Genomic DNA, 17,487 nt, shown 5'->3' with positions numbered 1-17,487 from the left:
ATGGATTTAAATTAGTACTAACATTAGCGTCTGGTAAAAAAAATGCTTGAATATGGCTGTTTATTTTAGTGTTACATTTTCTTTTATTGTTTCTAAAAGTGATTTTGTATTTGAATAAACTTAGGGACTTTCTTAGTGTTGTGCTTTTAGATGATGCCACTAAAAAAGAAAATAGTCATAAGGAGCTATTTTAAACTCAAAAAGTAACATAGGATGATATTAAAAGGTTGTTTTAAATTGAATCCTTCAATATTAAAAACACACTTAAAAACTCAGAGTTTACCGAAGAAAATCTCCTACCTACCGGGTTAGCTCTCACGAGAATGTTACTATGGTGACTGAAACAGAAATTGAGTAAACTCTCTTTGTGAAAAGGAAAACTCAAGAGTTTCCCATTTTTCAGATTCAGTAAACAAAGTTTTCATAAAACCTGCTTTATGTAACAGACCCCAGCGGTCAGATTTTAGAATATTTGGGTAAACAAGAGTTCATGTTTGCAAAATTACTTCAGAGCTCAGAGCATATAATCCAAACCTTCAGCCCTCCATCGCCATGCTGGACAGTTGGCATAAGATGATGTGAGACAATTTATTTTGTTTGGTCTTCTTCAAACAAGGTACTGTGCATTATGGGTAAAAGACCTATGCGTTGGTTAAATGGAGCCTAGGCGAAAGTTCAACTGAAGAAGCTCATTGCTCTCCTACATCCAGTGTTGGGCAAGCTACTTGTCCAGTGTAGTGAGCTAAGCTATCAGTTACTCAACAATAAATTAAGCTTCACTACACAAAAGCTACCACCTAAAGAATTATAGCAAGCTAAGTTACACTAATGTGTTAAAAGTAGCTTAACTACATCAGAAGCTACTTAACGTTGTACCAACCTAATGTCAATTCAAAATGAGTCTGATGCACTGGTTAAAATATTTATTAAAGATCAGCCAATGACAAATCACAGTGTAAACATTGCTTTATGATCAGCATATTAAAATAAAAACTAAAGTAATTACTAGTAGACAAACTAGTAAACAATCTGCTGTTATTAGAACCAAATTAAAGGTACTGTGTAGTGTTCTACACACCGAGACATGGCTATGAGTTTGCATTCAATGGACATCTCTAGGGAAAACAAAACCCTAACAAAGACCTCAATTAAACAGTTGATTCAAGTAACAAACAAAACTGTTTACAAAAGAAGGTGAAAAAATAAAGAAGCTAATTAAGAGATACATATATATATATGTCTCACCATATAATTTAATTTCTACCTACATATTTATTCATTGTATTTTTGGAGGCAATTAATTGAATGCTTATTTATTTATTTATTGAGCATTTATTTATTTATGTATTTATTTTATATATGGTAGAGTTGTTCCTCCATAAAAAATATTATCTGTGCACAGCCTAAAAACAGATTTATGTAAACATCCTGTCAGGTAAACTAGGCCATGAAAATACAATATGGAAGTTTCACTACTGCTCTCTAATTAGAGTATCTTAGTGGCACATAGATATGGGAGAATTATCCTGCCATAATGCAAGAGCACATAACTTCAATTAGAGAAAAGAATTTCATCTTCTTGCTCTCAAAACTTATAATGCTCACACTCAAAACATGCGCTCTCTCTCAAATCTTTGTTTCTTCTCTCAGATTTAATCCTTCTTGCACAGATATTTTCTCCTCTCGCTTGCCTCCTTCTCTTCGCGCACAAACCGCGCTCTGTTACACTCGCAAACCCGTAGGCTCTGCTTGCGAATTTGTTTTGCTCTCAGACTGCAGTCGGATCGTTGCCTAGCAACCTTTCCAGCCAATAGAACGACAGCCTCGGAAAGGGTGCGCTTGTTTAACCCTTCTGAGTGTGCCTGTGCTACTACGCCACTTATAAGAGCATCAGCTGAAACTGCTATTTACAGTAGTTTTGTGGCTGATTGTTGTTTAGAAATAGAAAACCTGGTTTCATTTCTTAGTTTTGCCCTGGATTTTGTAGCGTTTGTGGATGCTACGTCGCTACTTGATCAAAACAATAACGTCGCTACAGGAAAGTTACTTGATAAATAAAGCAGTGACGCTATGGTCAAGCTACTGGAAAATGTAGTTAAACTAATAGCTTCGCTACATGTAGCGGCGCTACTGCCCATCACTGCCTACATCCACCTGCAACACAGCCAATCAGCTTTGAACCACACCTCCAAGAAAGCCAATCGGCATCCAAAGTTCATCTTAAAAGGCCTCCGATACGCACCTGTCTGCTCCTGTGACTTCATTCAGATGACACCGTTTCAACCCACCTCCAGCCCCTCCTCCACCATCGTAGCTAAAGCTTCATCAGAGTGTTGTTCCTCCCGGACTCTTACTGCTTTCCGCATCTCATCTCAACCGGTCCGTCAGAAGACCACCATGTTGAGCCTGGTTCTGCCAGAGGTTTGTTCCCAATGGGGAGTTTTTCCTCTCCACTGTCGCTCCATGCTTGCTCATCATAGATAGGTTCTCTCAACCTGTGTTATCCAACTGGACTTCCGTCTTCCAGGTCCCTGAGTGAAGCTCTAGTATCAGCTCACGCAATCCACTGGATCTCCCCATAAAGCTCAGCAGACCGTCCCGCTAACAGCAGTCTACAGACTGACCAACAGCATCTATCTACATTCCCCTACCAGTTTCAGGCCTGAGGGGAAACAGCCCTGTTCATGCATATCTATCAGCGCTATTTTTCCTACCGAGGTCTGAGCGCCAAAGACAAAGTAATATTATCAATAAATTTCTCCTAATTGTCTTTTCTCTTCGTGTGAGTTTTTTCAGATTGAAAAATTGTGCTTCACTCAGATCCAAGTTTTAAATGTAGCTTACTTCTTCATTTCCCTCATTCCCTTTTTATACTTGTCCTGTCATGAACTTACGTAAGCTGAAGCCTGTAGAGTCTGAGGCTTTTGGTTTGTCTCAGCATTCTTTATTTGAAATGACTTTTTTCTGAGATAACCTAAATGAACGCTTCCTATCTGTGTATAATGATTAGTTATATTGTATACTAATCTTTTAATGGCTTTGGAACAGGTTTTATGTGCTACGGAGATTGACAGGAGGCAACAGTTGGTTCTTTAATGCAATAGTTCATGTTTTTTTTCTCTTAAAATGTTATCATTTTAGAGTTCAAACTATTTCTGCATTCGCTTTTAAATCCTGAGGAGGTGAATTTACAGTTTTCCCATCCATGGTTGCACTGACACCTAAAAGACACACACAGCTACTGTACACCCAGAGACTTCACACTATTTGCTCCCCTTGTTGTGGATTTTTTTTTTCCCAGTCATTGACGCAAAAGTCAAAACCTGTCTGAACCATTCACTCAGAGCCTACAAACCCCTCCTATGTACAAATCTGTTGCATAATTTCCAGTCTCCAAACGTTTGCCTGTTGTTTCCTCTGAGACCCCGATAAGTTATTAACAGAACTAAAATTGAACTAGAGTAAAAGGCATAGAGTCGGTGTGATTGCAGGGTTTATTTGCATGTCTTTATCTTTTAACGTTAAATCCTTTGCCAACTCTGGGTGAAACATTTTCTTCCCAAATTAGATAAAAAATATATAAATGGGAGTTTGTAGATCACTTCAGCACATTAGAAAATTAACATGGTTACAAGAAAACAAGTGAAAAACAAACTGACAATGAACAGTTATTTCATTGAACTGCAACAACTTTACCAATAATTATCATTCTATAAGTCTGGAATCAATGCCGATCTTCAATATATAATAATTCAAATAATTTAAAATATGCAATGTACAACATGTGTACAATTCAATGTTTGTTTTTTTACAAAAACTTTTTTTATACGCAATTTTGGTTTTTCAGTTTCTTTATGTTGAAATTCTGACACTTTTAGATACAAAAGCAGCAAAATCTCTTCCAGGTATGTTCTGGATGATGGAAATCTGAATATCAGTAAGTCTAAGTCCTTCACCCAGCTAATATCCGGCAATCCTGCAGCAGGAAATGAAAAACCAAACGTCAAGATGATCAACTATTTATTCTATAAGCATGGGTGTAAAGCCAAGAAAAATAAATAAAAATATACATTAGAATTAAAGATGACTTATTTATTCAACAGCAAAAAGTTTAGATTACCACTTTGTACTGAGACTGTTGAGAAATCTGGTTCTATAAACAGTGTTTTTTATAGTTGCTCACAATTAAAATGCAAATCCTCCGCAGTCAAATGCATCAAAGTCGGAGTCTCCTTCAAAGTCGAAGCTGTTAAAATGCGGGGAGTCTACATCCTGGCTGCAGGCATGGAAGGAGCCTCCTGTGGGAAGATCTGAGAAGGTTCCTGAGCCTTCAGCAATCTCTGGGGCTCCGGTGGCCAGGGGCGTAGTGGGGGAGCAGGAACTGAGGTAGCCCAAAGCGGAGGAGGCCGCTGCCCCACCCATCAGCAAACATACTGCCCTAACTGCCCGGGCATCACTGCTGTTACCATGACGAAGGCAATCAGAAACCCGGTGAGGAGGGGCCACAGACACACTCCGCTGAGGCTGCCTCAGTCCAACTCCTATAATACAAAGCAAACAGTAGAAATATAGCTTAGATACAGTGTTTTTTGTGTGTTTTTTATTATTAATAATAAAATGTATCTGGATTACATAGAGCTTTATAGTTTTTACTTAAAACTGGGTCCAGAACAAATAAGAGAAGCAAATTAAAGGAATCTTGCAGATTAAGTAAAAAAGCAAATGTTCCTGTACTTGTAACTGTTCTGCATATGAAAACACTATTAAATAGGCTTGTCCACTTTTTCTCCTTCAACCATAAAAACAAAAGAAATATAAAATTAGAATAAATACAATCTTCATAATCCCTCACCCCCCAGAATGACTTCACCTACAATCCCTGGTATTTGAGGCCAGTGGTGCCGTATTCATGGAGCATTTGAGCAACACTTAAACTAGAATTGATTGTTAAAGCTGAATTGTGTAATCTTGATTAATATTACGGTCAAGTTTTAATTCATTTTCTTAAACATGTAAAACCAAATTTCTTTTTTTTTTTTTATAAAAATGTGAAATTAAATACCAAAAAGCAAATGTCCTTACTGACCCAAGGGAAAAAAATCATTTTAGAGTTTTTTGGAGAATTTGTTAAAGATTTGGATCTCTAGGCAGTACAAAAGAATATTAGAACTGGCTGTGAGTTCTGTATTTAATGTGCATGGCCTTAAAGAATAGCATTAGAAGGCTGCTGTAAAATATTTAACAGCATGTTTTAAAGTCTGGTGGGATGAAAAAATCTGAAATTTGGGAAAAAGTTATAAACCACTGACTCTAAATCTAATTCTGCAGACTCTATTAATATAATCTTCTTTATGATTGTTTTCTAACTGATTACTCTCACTACTATCACTCCTGCTTATTTTGTTATCTCTAAAGCACCACAGAAAAAACACTGCAAAGTGCTTTTTACGGAGACTTAAAGTCAAAAACAATGTAAGAAGTCCGAAGAAAAATAAAACAAAAACCTTTTTGTAGAACTCTCTCTGTGTTCCCAGTGTTTGATGACAACAACCTTTAGACTGGCTGTGAGTCTGAGTCTTTAGTGGAAGGGACTGATTTAATTTGACCAATTTATTTGATTTGATTCATAACTGATCAATCACTGAGCCAAATGGTGTTCCAGCAGCCTGTCCCATTTGATAATTTTTTAGATATGTATAATTAAATGGGATTCTTTCATTTCTTTGGTTATTTATTTGAAAATACATTTTCAAATTCCAGAAATTTCATACTGGATTAATAAATACAATTTACAATTCCTCTTGATAATTGAATTTAAAATGCACATTAGAAAATGTTTGCAAATTGCCTGATTTGAATGTTGAATTTGAAATGGCTGGTGTTCTTTTCAGTGACTCTCTAGGTCCTCCATACTTGATTGGCGCAGCACTTTGTCATGGATTTTATCAGTTATCTCTTTTTTGAAATAAAATGTAGACATAAGTATTTCCAGCTGTATCTCAAAAGTTTTTTGTTGTTGTTGTTGTTTTTTTACCTAAACCTTTAACTCTTACGGCTGATGTATATTTCTCCTGATCAGTTGAATAAATGGAGAGAAGGAAAAGAAAACAGCCCCTCTAATGATGAAGTCCTTGGTATAAATAAAGAATAATAATTATTAGAGATAAGCTGACCTTGGTGTCTGTCTCTGAGGGAGCCTCCCCTCTCAGTTACCCGGGACAGAAGTGGCGTTATCCCACCAACCCTGGGTGAGCCGGGGTCTTTATCACTGGAGGAGTCGGGCAGCGGCTCTCTGTCTGTGATGCAGGGAGCGAGGCTTTGTTGTCTCTGGAGGAGCAGTGGAGACATCACACCCTAGGAATGAAGCAAAAATAGGCATTTTATGCTGGTTGCACTCAAAGCCCCTCAAAGATAGCACTACCTCTATCCTTTATCAAGCGGTCCTATCTGATAGAACCTCCATTTATGAATGTTAAGAGAGAATCTGGGCACTACTTTACACTGCATATATTTGCCCAGGATCTGCTTGAAACATCTGCTGCACTGATCACCTGCTGCTTGAAGCATCTTTCAATTTGCATACAGCTCCTGCAGCACAGTTGCACAAACCAACTTGTTCTTTAGAACTTCCGCTCCATTCAATATAACATATTGGAAATATGATCATGCTACATCGTTTGCAGTCATCACCCTGAGGAGAAGCTGTTAATACTGAGAAAATGACAAAAATGATAAAACAACAGAAAGGATTATTAGAGGGATTTTACTGAAAATGGGTTCTCAATTAAAATGCCTCCCTTTCACTTTGTAAGCTCTGTATTATTGACTGTTTAAACCTTGCTTTAAAAAGTCTTATAGCGCCCTAAATTTTTTAATTATGGTGTGTTTTTTTATGCTTATGAACTTTGCGTTGACTGGCTTATGTGCTTTGGGTCAAATAGGTTGTAACGGTTCTGTTTTTATTGAGTAATGTTCTTTGCGTAAGATTAGCTGTCTCTGTCCCTTAAGGCAAGGCAAGAGGGATCACTGAAGACAATAGAGAAATAAAAGTGAGCTCTCATTACGCTTTCCAGTAGGTAGCTCTGTTTCCTGGTGGTTCCCTGCTCCCTGATATAAAAGCATATCCTAAACAAACAAAGGAATTTTCATGTTGACCACTGACAACAGATAAATCAGTAGTTTGTTTCAGTAGTTTCAAAATAATCTGAGTTATCGGTATAGGCTATAGTTTATGGTAGAAAGAATTTGTTTTGGGGTACGGAAAAAAAAACTAAGATTTTAAAAATGTAGGTGTTTCATTAAATACTAACTTTTACCAAATTCTCAATTATTCTGTTTTTTTTTTTTTTGACAAGACAACAAATTTTGACAAAAATTAACTTGAAATTAGTACCAACAACTTGCCTTAAGGATGTCTTCTTTTTTCACATTAGTGTCTTTATTAGGAGGGGTGGATGGACAACTGTTCAAGCAAAGCTCTTATATGTTCAATTTAAATTTTCTCCTATTTAATAGATAACTCTCATAATTCTAGATAGTTTTGGAAATAATGCTGTGTTAATTTCTGAAAGCACTTTACAACAAATATAGAGATGAAACCCCATTTAATGAAAATTGGTTAAATGTTAGGTATTGTGTGTGGGATGGATTGATTTCTTACTTTAAAGTTGCTTTAATTTATATCTTTTTCAGCAAGATATAGCATATTTTGAAAATAGTTGCAATAATTAATAAGAGATGTTGAAAATGTACACTTGATTTGGAGCCGATGACTCCTCTGATTTTAAGATCTGGAGGAAAATAAAAGCAGGAATAAAATTAGAGAAAATTATCGAGATAGGACTTTACATTTTTAGATGAATGATCAAAATGGAAGCTAAATAAGTTAGCTGCATTTCCATTACAAATGTGTGCAACATGACGCCAATATTTTGCTAATTTCAAAAATGCAAATTTTCTCAATTCCAGTTTTTAGTAGCTAACATAACTAATATTGCTTAGGAATACGTTTGTTATCGTCATAACTCTTAAAAAACATGCCAGCGATGGATGTAAACAAATGAGATATGTCCATATTTAAGCCACAGCTCTAGTGGGTGCCATCATCCTCCAACTACTATTCTCCGTTTTCTTCTGCATCTTTTTACAATCTAGTGGGCAGTTGACAGGTATATAAATATTTTCTACATGTTTTATTATTATGTCTATGAGCAATAAGGTCTACGTAGTTGCAGATCATATGACTCTTGTGATGCAAAAAAGTGCTTCCATTGCAGTTTTGTGAATTATAAGATCAATACGACTGGAAAAAAAAACACATTAAAAAACATTTTATCAAAAAATGCTCTAAGATTTGCTTAATATCTGTGCACAGTGACCATGCTAACATTAACCAGTGATTTGGTTGACAATTTTGATCAAAAATAGTAGCTATATTATCATAAATAGCTGTACAATGTACATAGAAATTATTTATTTCTACAGTATCACTGGGTAGGGTTCTTTCTTAGCTCTGAACTTAGACCTTTTCAGTAAAAATGGAACACAGCAAAAGTTGCAGCTGTAGCATATAATTGGATGTTGACTTTTGTTCTCTCAGATAAAACAATAAAAAAGCAAAATATTTCTTTTTTTAGCGTTGGAAGTAAAAGATTAACACTTTCTAACTTTATGATAGCTCTTCACTTTAATATGATCTTTATTCTGACAGCTGGTTGTGCACACCTAGCTTTTCAGTTATAAAAAAACATTTATAGTTGTCTCATAAAGAAAAGTGTTTACATGTTGTGATTGTTGCTTGTTAAAGTACCAATATTGTATTCAGAAGTTCAAGCTTTAATGAAGACACAGGACACATAAGAAAATAAATAAATAGTGACTGACCTCTCTCACCTTCCTGATCAGCTTCAGCCAAAGACTAGGAAAGGAGAAAATGATATGTTATTATGTTCACAGAGGCACACTGATAACAACTACACAGGTTAATCTGTGTCAAACTAACAAACATGTGCAATAAAAAGTCTGATTGTCAGTACGATAAAAGGAATGGGAACACTGGTTTGGTATTATGCTTGCATGTGCAGATAAAGTCTGATCATGAGTGGGACAAAGAACACCCACTTGCAGTCATCAGGGCTGTCAGACAGAAGCAGCAGGAACTTGTTCTGTGGCAGAATGAGGGCAAAGCAGCAATCCCTCCTGCCACCTGGGGGTAACTTGGGCAGGTCAAGGATTTCTCTTCCCTCAGCGATCGACTCACAGCTTTGTAGCGCCACCACCTGGTCAGGGGGGGACAGTGCATCCCGGCAAACCAACAGGCTTCCCTCCATAGTGAGCACAAGGTATTTTTCTTTCCAGTGTTTAAACATGAAGCCCCCTGCAGAAGGAAAGTACAGGGGATTTAACCCTTTATAGGGTTTCAATGAAGTACTTAGCCAGTAGTGTTTTTGGAATATACAGGACATTTTTTATTACCTTTGTAGAATTAAAAAAATATGGATATTTTGATGGCAAAAATTATTGTCAATGTAATACCAAGAAACGCCAACTTGCCCGAATATATTGAGAAAAATAACAAAAGTGCTTCTATATGAAATTCATGAAAAACACTGAGACTAAAAGAAACATATTTTTTGGTACAACATTAGATGCATTATTGCTGATCCAGCACTTACATTTATTTGGTTTATAAACCTAAATATAAATGTTGACTAGACTTTTTAACGTTTTACTTTTTTAAATTTTTAATGAGCTTTTTCCCTTTTTTTGTTGGCTTGTTAACTGGGTAAACAAGGCTTAATGTAAAACTTGTTCTTCTAGACCTCACTTTTTTACTAGAAATATTAAACATTAAAAACTTCTGCACAAAGGGAAAGTCTAGCTGTTTCAATCGTTCTATACAGGTGACCTTTGTTTATATAAAAATATCCTCACACAGTTCAGGAATAAAAAACATCATATGATAATTAACAGGAACAGGAAAACACCTTCAGCCTGTTGATATGACTTTTGGAGGAATACCTTGAAGTAGCCGTCCTCATTCACTCATTATGACTCCTGCTTTACAACGCTGCTGCGGTTTGTTGACATTTGTTTCTGCACAGTTTTTCTTAAGGTCCAACCAATCAGATTCAGATCTGGACCTGATTTTTTTTTTTTTTTTCAGCTATTCTATTGTAAATTTTTTGCTTTTCTCATGATTATTGTCCAACTGATCTGAGTTAAGGGTGAAGTTTCAGCTCTTAGACAGATGACTTTATATTTGACCTGGGAAATGTTTTGTTAAACATAGAAAATCATGGTAAAATCATTAACCTGAAGGTGACCGGGTCCACTGGCTGCAAAACAAGCCCTTTAGCACAGTGAGTCCCCCCTCCTACACTGTGCTGACTAGTTGTTTTATATCACTTTGCTCATATAATGTGTCTGTTTTTAACGTGGAGTCATAGCATTGGATTAAAGTACTCTTCCTGAAACCTTCAGTATAACTAAGTTGCAACTTTCCAAATCTAATTCATGCTGCAATGTAAGGGAGTTTTTTTTTCAAACCATTGAAAAGAAAGGATAGTATAGGCTATCTCACCTCCAACAAAATAAATTAATTAGACACATTGACTGAGGCTTGTATTGTCTGAGATAGAGCTCTTGAATGTTATACACTTTATATGATTTGACCTTGTGATATATAATAGGATCATGTCCAGAATTTTCCATCTGTGATTATTTTCCCTGTGTAGAATCAGACATGGGAATGGCCTCCTAAGCCTCTCCAGCTCATTGGATCCCAACAGGTGCTTTTATAGGGCTATTGCTGATGCCTTACTGCCTTAGCATTCCTCAAACACCTATAGATCTGAAAAATGTCAGTTGCTTTTCCGTTTTTGTCAATTAATTAATCAATCAATTCATGCAAATAGCTGATGTTTCGGTTTTAAAACCATGGAAAGAGCAAAGGTACCTTACTAATGTAAGGTACCTTTGCTAATGTAAGGTACCTTTGCTGTGCACATAACTGAGAAATAAGTGGTATTTTTATGTGCTATATCATGTCTACAAGCTCTATATGAAAAATACTTTCTGTAATAGAAAAAATGTTGAAGTATGATTATGAAGAATGCTTCTGTGTCAGTAAAAAGAGCCATCTTAGCATTCAAAGCAGAACTATAGCAGCATATTACTTTTTATTGCATGGTATGCATGCATTCAGGAGCACAGCTAATCCAACAGTTGGTTAATCCTGACTTACATAGTCCTTTCCAAGACCCTCAATCCAGAAAATAGGAAGAGCTGAGATACATTAAAAGCCAGTAAACAGTAATCTACCATGATACAACTATCAGATGAAATCACAGCAGCCAGAAAACAGATGTTAACCATGAAATCCTGACTTGGCTTTAAAATCAAACCTCTTGTCCTTCTGCACAAAAAAATCTGGAAACAATTTCATGAGGCATATTAACTCTTGGAGTAATAAGACTCTACTGAAGTGATGATCTGAGAAAGTTTCTTAATAGGCAAGTCTTCGGCACAAAACCTCACAAATTAACATCGAGTTGGCTGATGATAAGAGCAATCTTATTTCTTTCATTTTTCGTTGCAAGTATTGTCTACTTTAAAAAAAAAAAAAAAACATGATAATTCCAAGATGAGATTTTTAAGAAAAAACCATTTTTAATAGCTTTGCAAAATTGAACCATACAAATAACTCGTGTTATATAAAATACAAATATAGACAACGGAGTCGACATAAAATTGACATTTAGAAAAGCTAAAGGCTTCTTATGTTGGAATTTATCACAGGGTTAAATAGAGATAAAAGGAGAACATATCAACATAAAGGTGCAATTTTTTTCAAAAATGCATTAGAAAGGAAGAAGCCTACCATATTTTCTGAGGAATCCTCGATGAACACCTGCTGTGCTCATGTTTGATGGTCAGCACAACAACGGAGAATGAAATGAAATCCAGAGAGGTTGATGCTGAAAAATAGGCTAAGAGAGGGAGAGTCAAGCAATAATCCCTACTATTTAGGCCTTCGCCACTAAAACCCAGGCTGCCTCTGCACAAATAAACATCATATGAGCACAAGAGGGCCAAATAATCATAGCAGTGTCTGTATAAATCCCACCAGCTTGTTCTCACAATTTGAAACTGCGTCATACTGCTTTGGTTATATTAAACAATCACAGATTTAAGGCTTCATTTTCCCACTTTCTCACAACCTACAGAAAGTGTTGACAACTTGTTATTAATCACAGGGAAACCTGTTCTCTCTCACACATGTGTGGCCTCAGATGGCCTTGGGACCAGGGTTTGGATCGCCTCTTGCTAAACCAGATTAAAACAGAGGGATTATTATTCCTGCGCAGCTGGACGGCTGCTGCACCAAAACTGTGGGTGGTCAACTCTGTAATCTGACCACAACCAGCGATTTCTAACTCTACCCATGCAGAAGCTCTCAAGGTACTTTATTGTTCGATTAAAAATCCCACCCCGCATTGAAATGTTCGGTTAAAGGATGTTAAAACTGTGTTATGTAAGAGGATGAATCTAATCGAAAAGCATTCATGCATCAATCAAACAGGTCCCATGTTCACACCTAGATGAGTTGGGGGGATAATTGAATTCTGACGGATGGAGATGTCAAGAACAATAACTGTTAAACAATCAGAGGGATGATATTAGATCAAAAGAAGAATGAAGTCCGAAACGTACGACATGGGAAGGATGGATTGGATCCCTCATCCCATGATGTTTGGTTGCAGTTCTTTTTTTTTCAATTTAGATTTGTCCTGTTTGTACGGAAGAGGATTAGGGCCTCTGAAAAAAGAAAGTTAACTGATTTTTTTTATTTTATTTCAGTTTAACATTTCAACAATTCTGACTTTTTTCTCAGAATTCTGACTTTAATCTCAGAATTCTGACAGATAACAAACATGTTAGCATCAAGCCATAGCCATGTCTGTTTTAGAGACTAGCTCTCTTGTTTTAATGACCTTCTGCTCCTCTATTAATGAGGGGACCCCTCGAGCACGTAAAAAGTTGCCTAATTCCATCATTTTCCACCAATGTGTTACTGGCCCTCTCAAACAACTCACAGCATTGTCAGTGAAACTGAGTGCTCCCACATCTCTGCCTTCATGGTGCCCATCTACATTAAGATCCAAAATTCTGAGATTAAAGTCAGAATTCTGAGAAAAAAAGTCAGTTAACTTTTTTTTTCTTTCCCTAATCCTTTTCCGTATGTTTGTCAATCCAATCCTTGTCAAAAGATGTGCTTCTCGGGGAGTGCCGGCCTAGTGGTTAGCGCATTGCGCTTGGGTCCCAGAGGTTCTGAGTTCAAGTCCCAGTTACACAGACTGTCACTCTGTGTCCCTGAGCAAGACCCCTACACTGCTCCCCAGGCACTGCACTATGGCAGCCCACTGTTCTCCAAGGGGAAGGGTTAAAACAGAGAGTTCATTTCATTTCTTTGTACTTGTGACAGTGTAATGACAATAAAGTGAACTCTATTCTAATATAGCAATAAAAATCTATGTCTTGGTGCTGGAAAATAGCCCAACAGATTAGCTTTCACGAGTGAACCATCGTGGCTGTTCTCATAAGGCCTCACTTAGTAATCATCTGTGAAGCTTTATCAGAAGTTGCTTTTAGGGGGGAAAAAAGATATGCATTGGACATGGAGATAGAGGTGGGGAAGGGAGATAGGATAAGAATTAAGGGGTGAAACAGAGGACGATAGAGATAGGGAGAGAGAATTAAGAAGTCACAGAAAACAGAGCTATTCTGTCACACCTGCAAAAATTAAAAAGGAAGAAAGGAAAAAAATACATAACACAACAGCCAGGACAAAAGGGTGAATATCAGATGGATATGATAATTATACAATGATATTCAAAGCTATATGTAGTTAAAGCTGCAGCTTAGTGTTAAGCATAACTGTATACGTGTGAACACCTGGATCCAAATTCCTGTGGTGTAAAAAAGATTATTATGTTTGTTAAATACAGTAGCAGGTATGAGGGGCCTCGGACCAACCCCAGAAAGAACATGTCTCCCGTGGGTTCTGGTTCTAGTTCTACACTTTCAGTGTAGAGGGGCTGTTTTTGGTTGATTGCTTCTTCTTTATTAGCTTCAAATCAGTTTTTATACCAGAAAATTATGGAAAAAGCATAAAATATAAATAGTCACACAGAATACCATATAGAGTATATAACATTATATTTTAATTTGAATTGTAATTAAGTATAACTTAATAAGTCAAATTTAATAAACACAACTGTGTATTTAATTTATATTTTTGTTATAGACCAGACCATTCATAACTACAAAGTAGAAAGGGGGAAAATATATATTCTTTAAATAATTTATAAAATTAAAATCTGTAAAGGGGGCTATATCCCTTTCCTATGACACCCCATCATAAAAGCGTTACCCTGTGTACACCACCAGCTTTGTGGTGGTTTTCTTCAGCAGATACAGGACAACAGGTCAGAATTGATGGGATGCTAAATACAGGACAACACTGAAAAAAAAAAACAAGTTAGACATTGTTTGTCATTACAGGAAACAGCATGTGCTAATAAATCACATTTCTCCTAGAACAGGGATTCTGGGAAAGAACATGCATGTTAGGTCTTTAGTATTTATAAAGACACAGAATTAGAAATTAATAGCCAAAGCAGAGATCTATAAAAACAAACAATGGGAAAGTCTGCAGATATACAAGGATAGCGAATTAGCAGCAGCATGCAGAGTTCAATGATTTTCACAACCAGTTTATTCAAGTTAGTGAAAACCAGTACAAACAAGCTGTGCTGTACACAAATATATCATCAAAATATTGTTTTCTAAACAGCAAACAGAGCTAATGAATAGGTAAGTTAATCATATAACCACCATTGAGAGGTTTTCTGTAAAGAGGATGCCATTACTCATAAACATTCATTCATTTTTATGTGAATTCCTCTTGTTCACCTTGCACCTTACACCTCTTGCAGTTTGAATACAATTCCAGCAGAGGGCACTGGAGCACTCAGCTTCACAAAGTTAGAATATACTATGTTTACCTTTAAATACAACAGCAAGGTGTCTCCTTAAAACCACTCGATTCATCCCTAATGAAGACTTTTTAAATATCCACTTAGGAGACTGCAGTTTTCACCTTGCATACATTTAAAATATCCTCCATTGATATTTTGAAGCCAGATAGGCCCATCCCCCTGAAAAACCAAAATATCTACTTCTCCCTGCAGGCTCATCCAGCTTCAAAGTTTGTTTCTGAGTAGAGCACCCCTCTTTTCTTGTACAGGAGCCCCTCCATGACCCCCTTCCCTCCCTCCCTGCCTCTGTCTCCCGGCTCCTATCTGAGACCAGTGCTCAGGCTCCTAATGAAAGGGAAAAAATATACAATGGGGTCTTTCTCAGTCCCTCTGTGTTTCCATTAAAGACCCTGGGAACACAACACAGTCTACAGAAACACTCTTAAAGGGCCAGCAATCTGAGAGCCAGAATCTCCCAATTGTTTTCATGAGATGAAGATGAATCAGAAGCCAGAATCAAAAAAGAAAAGGAAAAAATAACATCTGGAGCAGACATCAACATCATTAGCACACAAAAAGATGTGAGTCAGAGACAAGCTGCTGCTGATGTTTTTTGTCTCAAAGTTTTGATGACATGAAGTCAGAGGCAGCCTATGGGGCCACAAAGCAATAAATACTGACAAGTGTACAAGTTGTGCTTAACCTCTATAGTTTTGAAATATATGATGTTTTCAAGAAATTTTAAACCAAATAAAATGTAAAAACCAATAAAATAAAGAACGTGGTTAAAAGAGGAGGAAATTAGTCACTTTTATCAATGACCAAAACATTTAGCGTTAGTTTTGTTTCTAAGTAAATTGGTGAATTTGCAACCTTTCTAAAAAAAAAAAAAAAAAAAATGAGTATCAAATCAGAAAAATATTCAATTTGAACACATCCACTCCAATCTGCTCTTTGGGAGCTTTAAAAAAAACAATTACTCAATAAAATAATAATGTTCAAAATAAGCACCATATCTATGCTATCTATTGAATTAGAATCCTTTTCTGATGGGAATTGTCAGACTAGTGTTCCTGAATGCACATCCAAAATGTAATAAGAGCTCTTTTTAAAGAAGGAAGCTATTACTTTAGAAAAATAAGATCTCAGGCATTTTTTTCCTTCATATTTTGGTCTTTTAGTGCATAATCCTTTATAAAAGGTTTTTCTTGTCTCATATTTTTTTTCTTGCTTTCCACAGCATATTTGGGTCACAAACTCTTGCTGAGATTCCCTGTAACAATTAACCACTTTTTTCATAGCGTAAATGATATAAGCATAGATAATTAAATAATTAGATAATTTAAAAAAACCTGGACACCTCCAAAACAAATGCTGAGTTTTATCATCCCTAGAGTATTTTGTTTGACATTGTAGACTCCTTCTACTATTTATCATTTTAGGAAAGAGATGATGTATAAATGATTTGCCATGTTAAGTCTTTCTGCTCATTATTTATGCCATCTTACCTTTTTATAATAAACATATAATCAATATTCAAAGAAGTCATTAAGATTCAGTCTATACAGGTTTTCTAGAACTCAGACCTTCTGATTTGGTGTAACTAGATAGGACTCACACTAGATGGTTTATTTACCTGGGTAGTAAAACTCCTTCACCACTTTCTATACCTGGTTTGTTTGGATTTATTCTGTTTGCCTTGTTGATGTCCTCATGGGAAATAAACAGGGCCAGTTTCAAACTTTTGTATCAGTGTGTCATTTCAAGAAAGAAAAGAAAGAGGAATTGTGTTAAGAAAATCTGCATGCAGGGAGGCTTCTCACAACCTCAGAGAAGAGGAGGAGGAGGAGGAGGAGGAGGAACAAGAGGAGGAGGAGGCGAGTTAAAGGAGTTTGAGTCGAGGAATTTCAATCCTCTTTGTGGAGAGAGGAGGGTTAAAGAAAGTCAGAGGGGGGCGTCTAGAGGAGCCGGTGGGCAGCAGAGAGGAACAGACTGAAGAGAAGTTTAAAAATACTCCTTCAGACGCTAGAAATAGACCACTGGCAAACATCTGGAGTTAGAAGTATGTTGGATTAAGCTCCAAAGTGACGCAAAGAAGGAAAGGAACAACTTTAGAGCAGAAGTTGGTCACCTTAAAAAAAAGGAAAGAAAAGAAAAGGGGAAACGAAACGGCTGTGGATCATTTTCAGCATCTTTCCCAGTCAGTGTAATTTCGCTGCTGAGATGCTTTGATTGATTCCTGCTGCAGGAAAACTCATTTCCTCTCAGATTTCTTCAGGTGAAACCATGGAGGACTGGAAACGCTCTTTTCTGATCCTCTGCGTCCTTTTTGCTCATTGGAAACCGCTGCGTGGTGGAGAGCTGTCAGGTAAATAAACACTCTACATCTTTTTTTATCCATTGCTGTCAGTGTGAGGAAAAGCGATCAGAACCTGTTTGCTTCATT

At 36.6% G+C, this 17,487-nt stretch overlaps 2 protein-coding genes across 2 annotated transcripts in view; one reads left to right on the top strand and one right to left on the bottom strand.

The window, feature by feature from the left end:
* Window positions 1-4,005: 4,005 nt before the first annotated feature.
* Window positions 4,006-12,757, bottom strand: LOC119785749. The gene is made up of 5 exons (XM_038288545.1): window positions 11,882-12,757; window positions 9,121-9,376; window positions 8,884-8,917; window positions 6,174-6,354; window positions 4,006-4,541 (listed from the first exon to the last, which is right to left on the bottom strand). Exons 1-5 carry the CDS (start codon window positions 11,922-11,924, stop codon window positions 4,186-4,188), a joined length of 870 nt encoding a protein of 289 aa, XP_038144473.1. The 5' UTR covers window positions 11,925-12,757; the 3' UTR covers window positions 4,006-4,185.
* A 4,187-nt stretch (window positions 12,758-16,944) lies between these two features.
* LOC119785747 (tyrosine-protein kinase receptor UFO) overlaps window positions 16,945-17,487 on the top strand; it is a 35,635-nt gene continuing 35,092 nt past the window's right edge. The window contains exon 1 of the mRNA XM_038288531.1: window positions 16,945-17,409. Within this exon, the coding sequence (XP_038144459.1) occupies window positions 17,328-17,409 (82 nt within the window). The 5' untranslated portion in view covers window positions 16,945-17,327. The remainder of the gene's footprint in view (window positions 17,410-17,487) is intronic.

This window comes from Cyprinodon tularosa, unplaced genomic scaffold (genome assembly GCF_016077235.1).
Source record: "Cyprinodon tularosa strain WSP-4 unplaced genomic scaffold, ASM1607723v1 ctg257, whole genome shotgun sequence".
Lineage (NCBI taxonomy): Eukaryota > Metazoa > Chordata > Actinopteri > Cyprinodontiformes > Cyprinodontidae > Cyprinodon > Cyprinodon tularosa.
The sequence above is the reverse complement of the archived record's forward strand: the minus strand, read 5'-3'. Positions and strand labels throughout refer to the sequence as shown.

Bases quoted from the DNA above. Each gene is read 5' to 3' on its own strand.
- LOC119785749 (XM_038288545.1), bottom strand. From the start codon at position 11,924: ATGAGCACAGCAGGTGTTCATCGAGGATTCCTCAGAAAATATG. The intron at 8,918-9,120 runs GTGGGTGTTCTT...CTCCTTTCCTAG, and splicing joins GACAGCCCTGATGACTGCAA to TCTTTGGCTGAAGCTGATCA. The intron at 4,542-6,173 runs GTCAGCTTATCT...TTTGTATTATAG, and splicing joins CCTCAGAGACAGACACCAAG to GAGTTGGACTGAGGCAGCCT.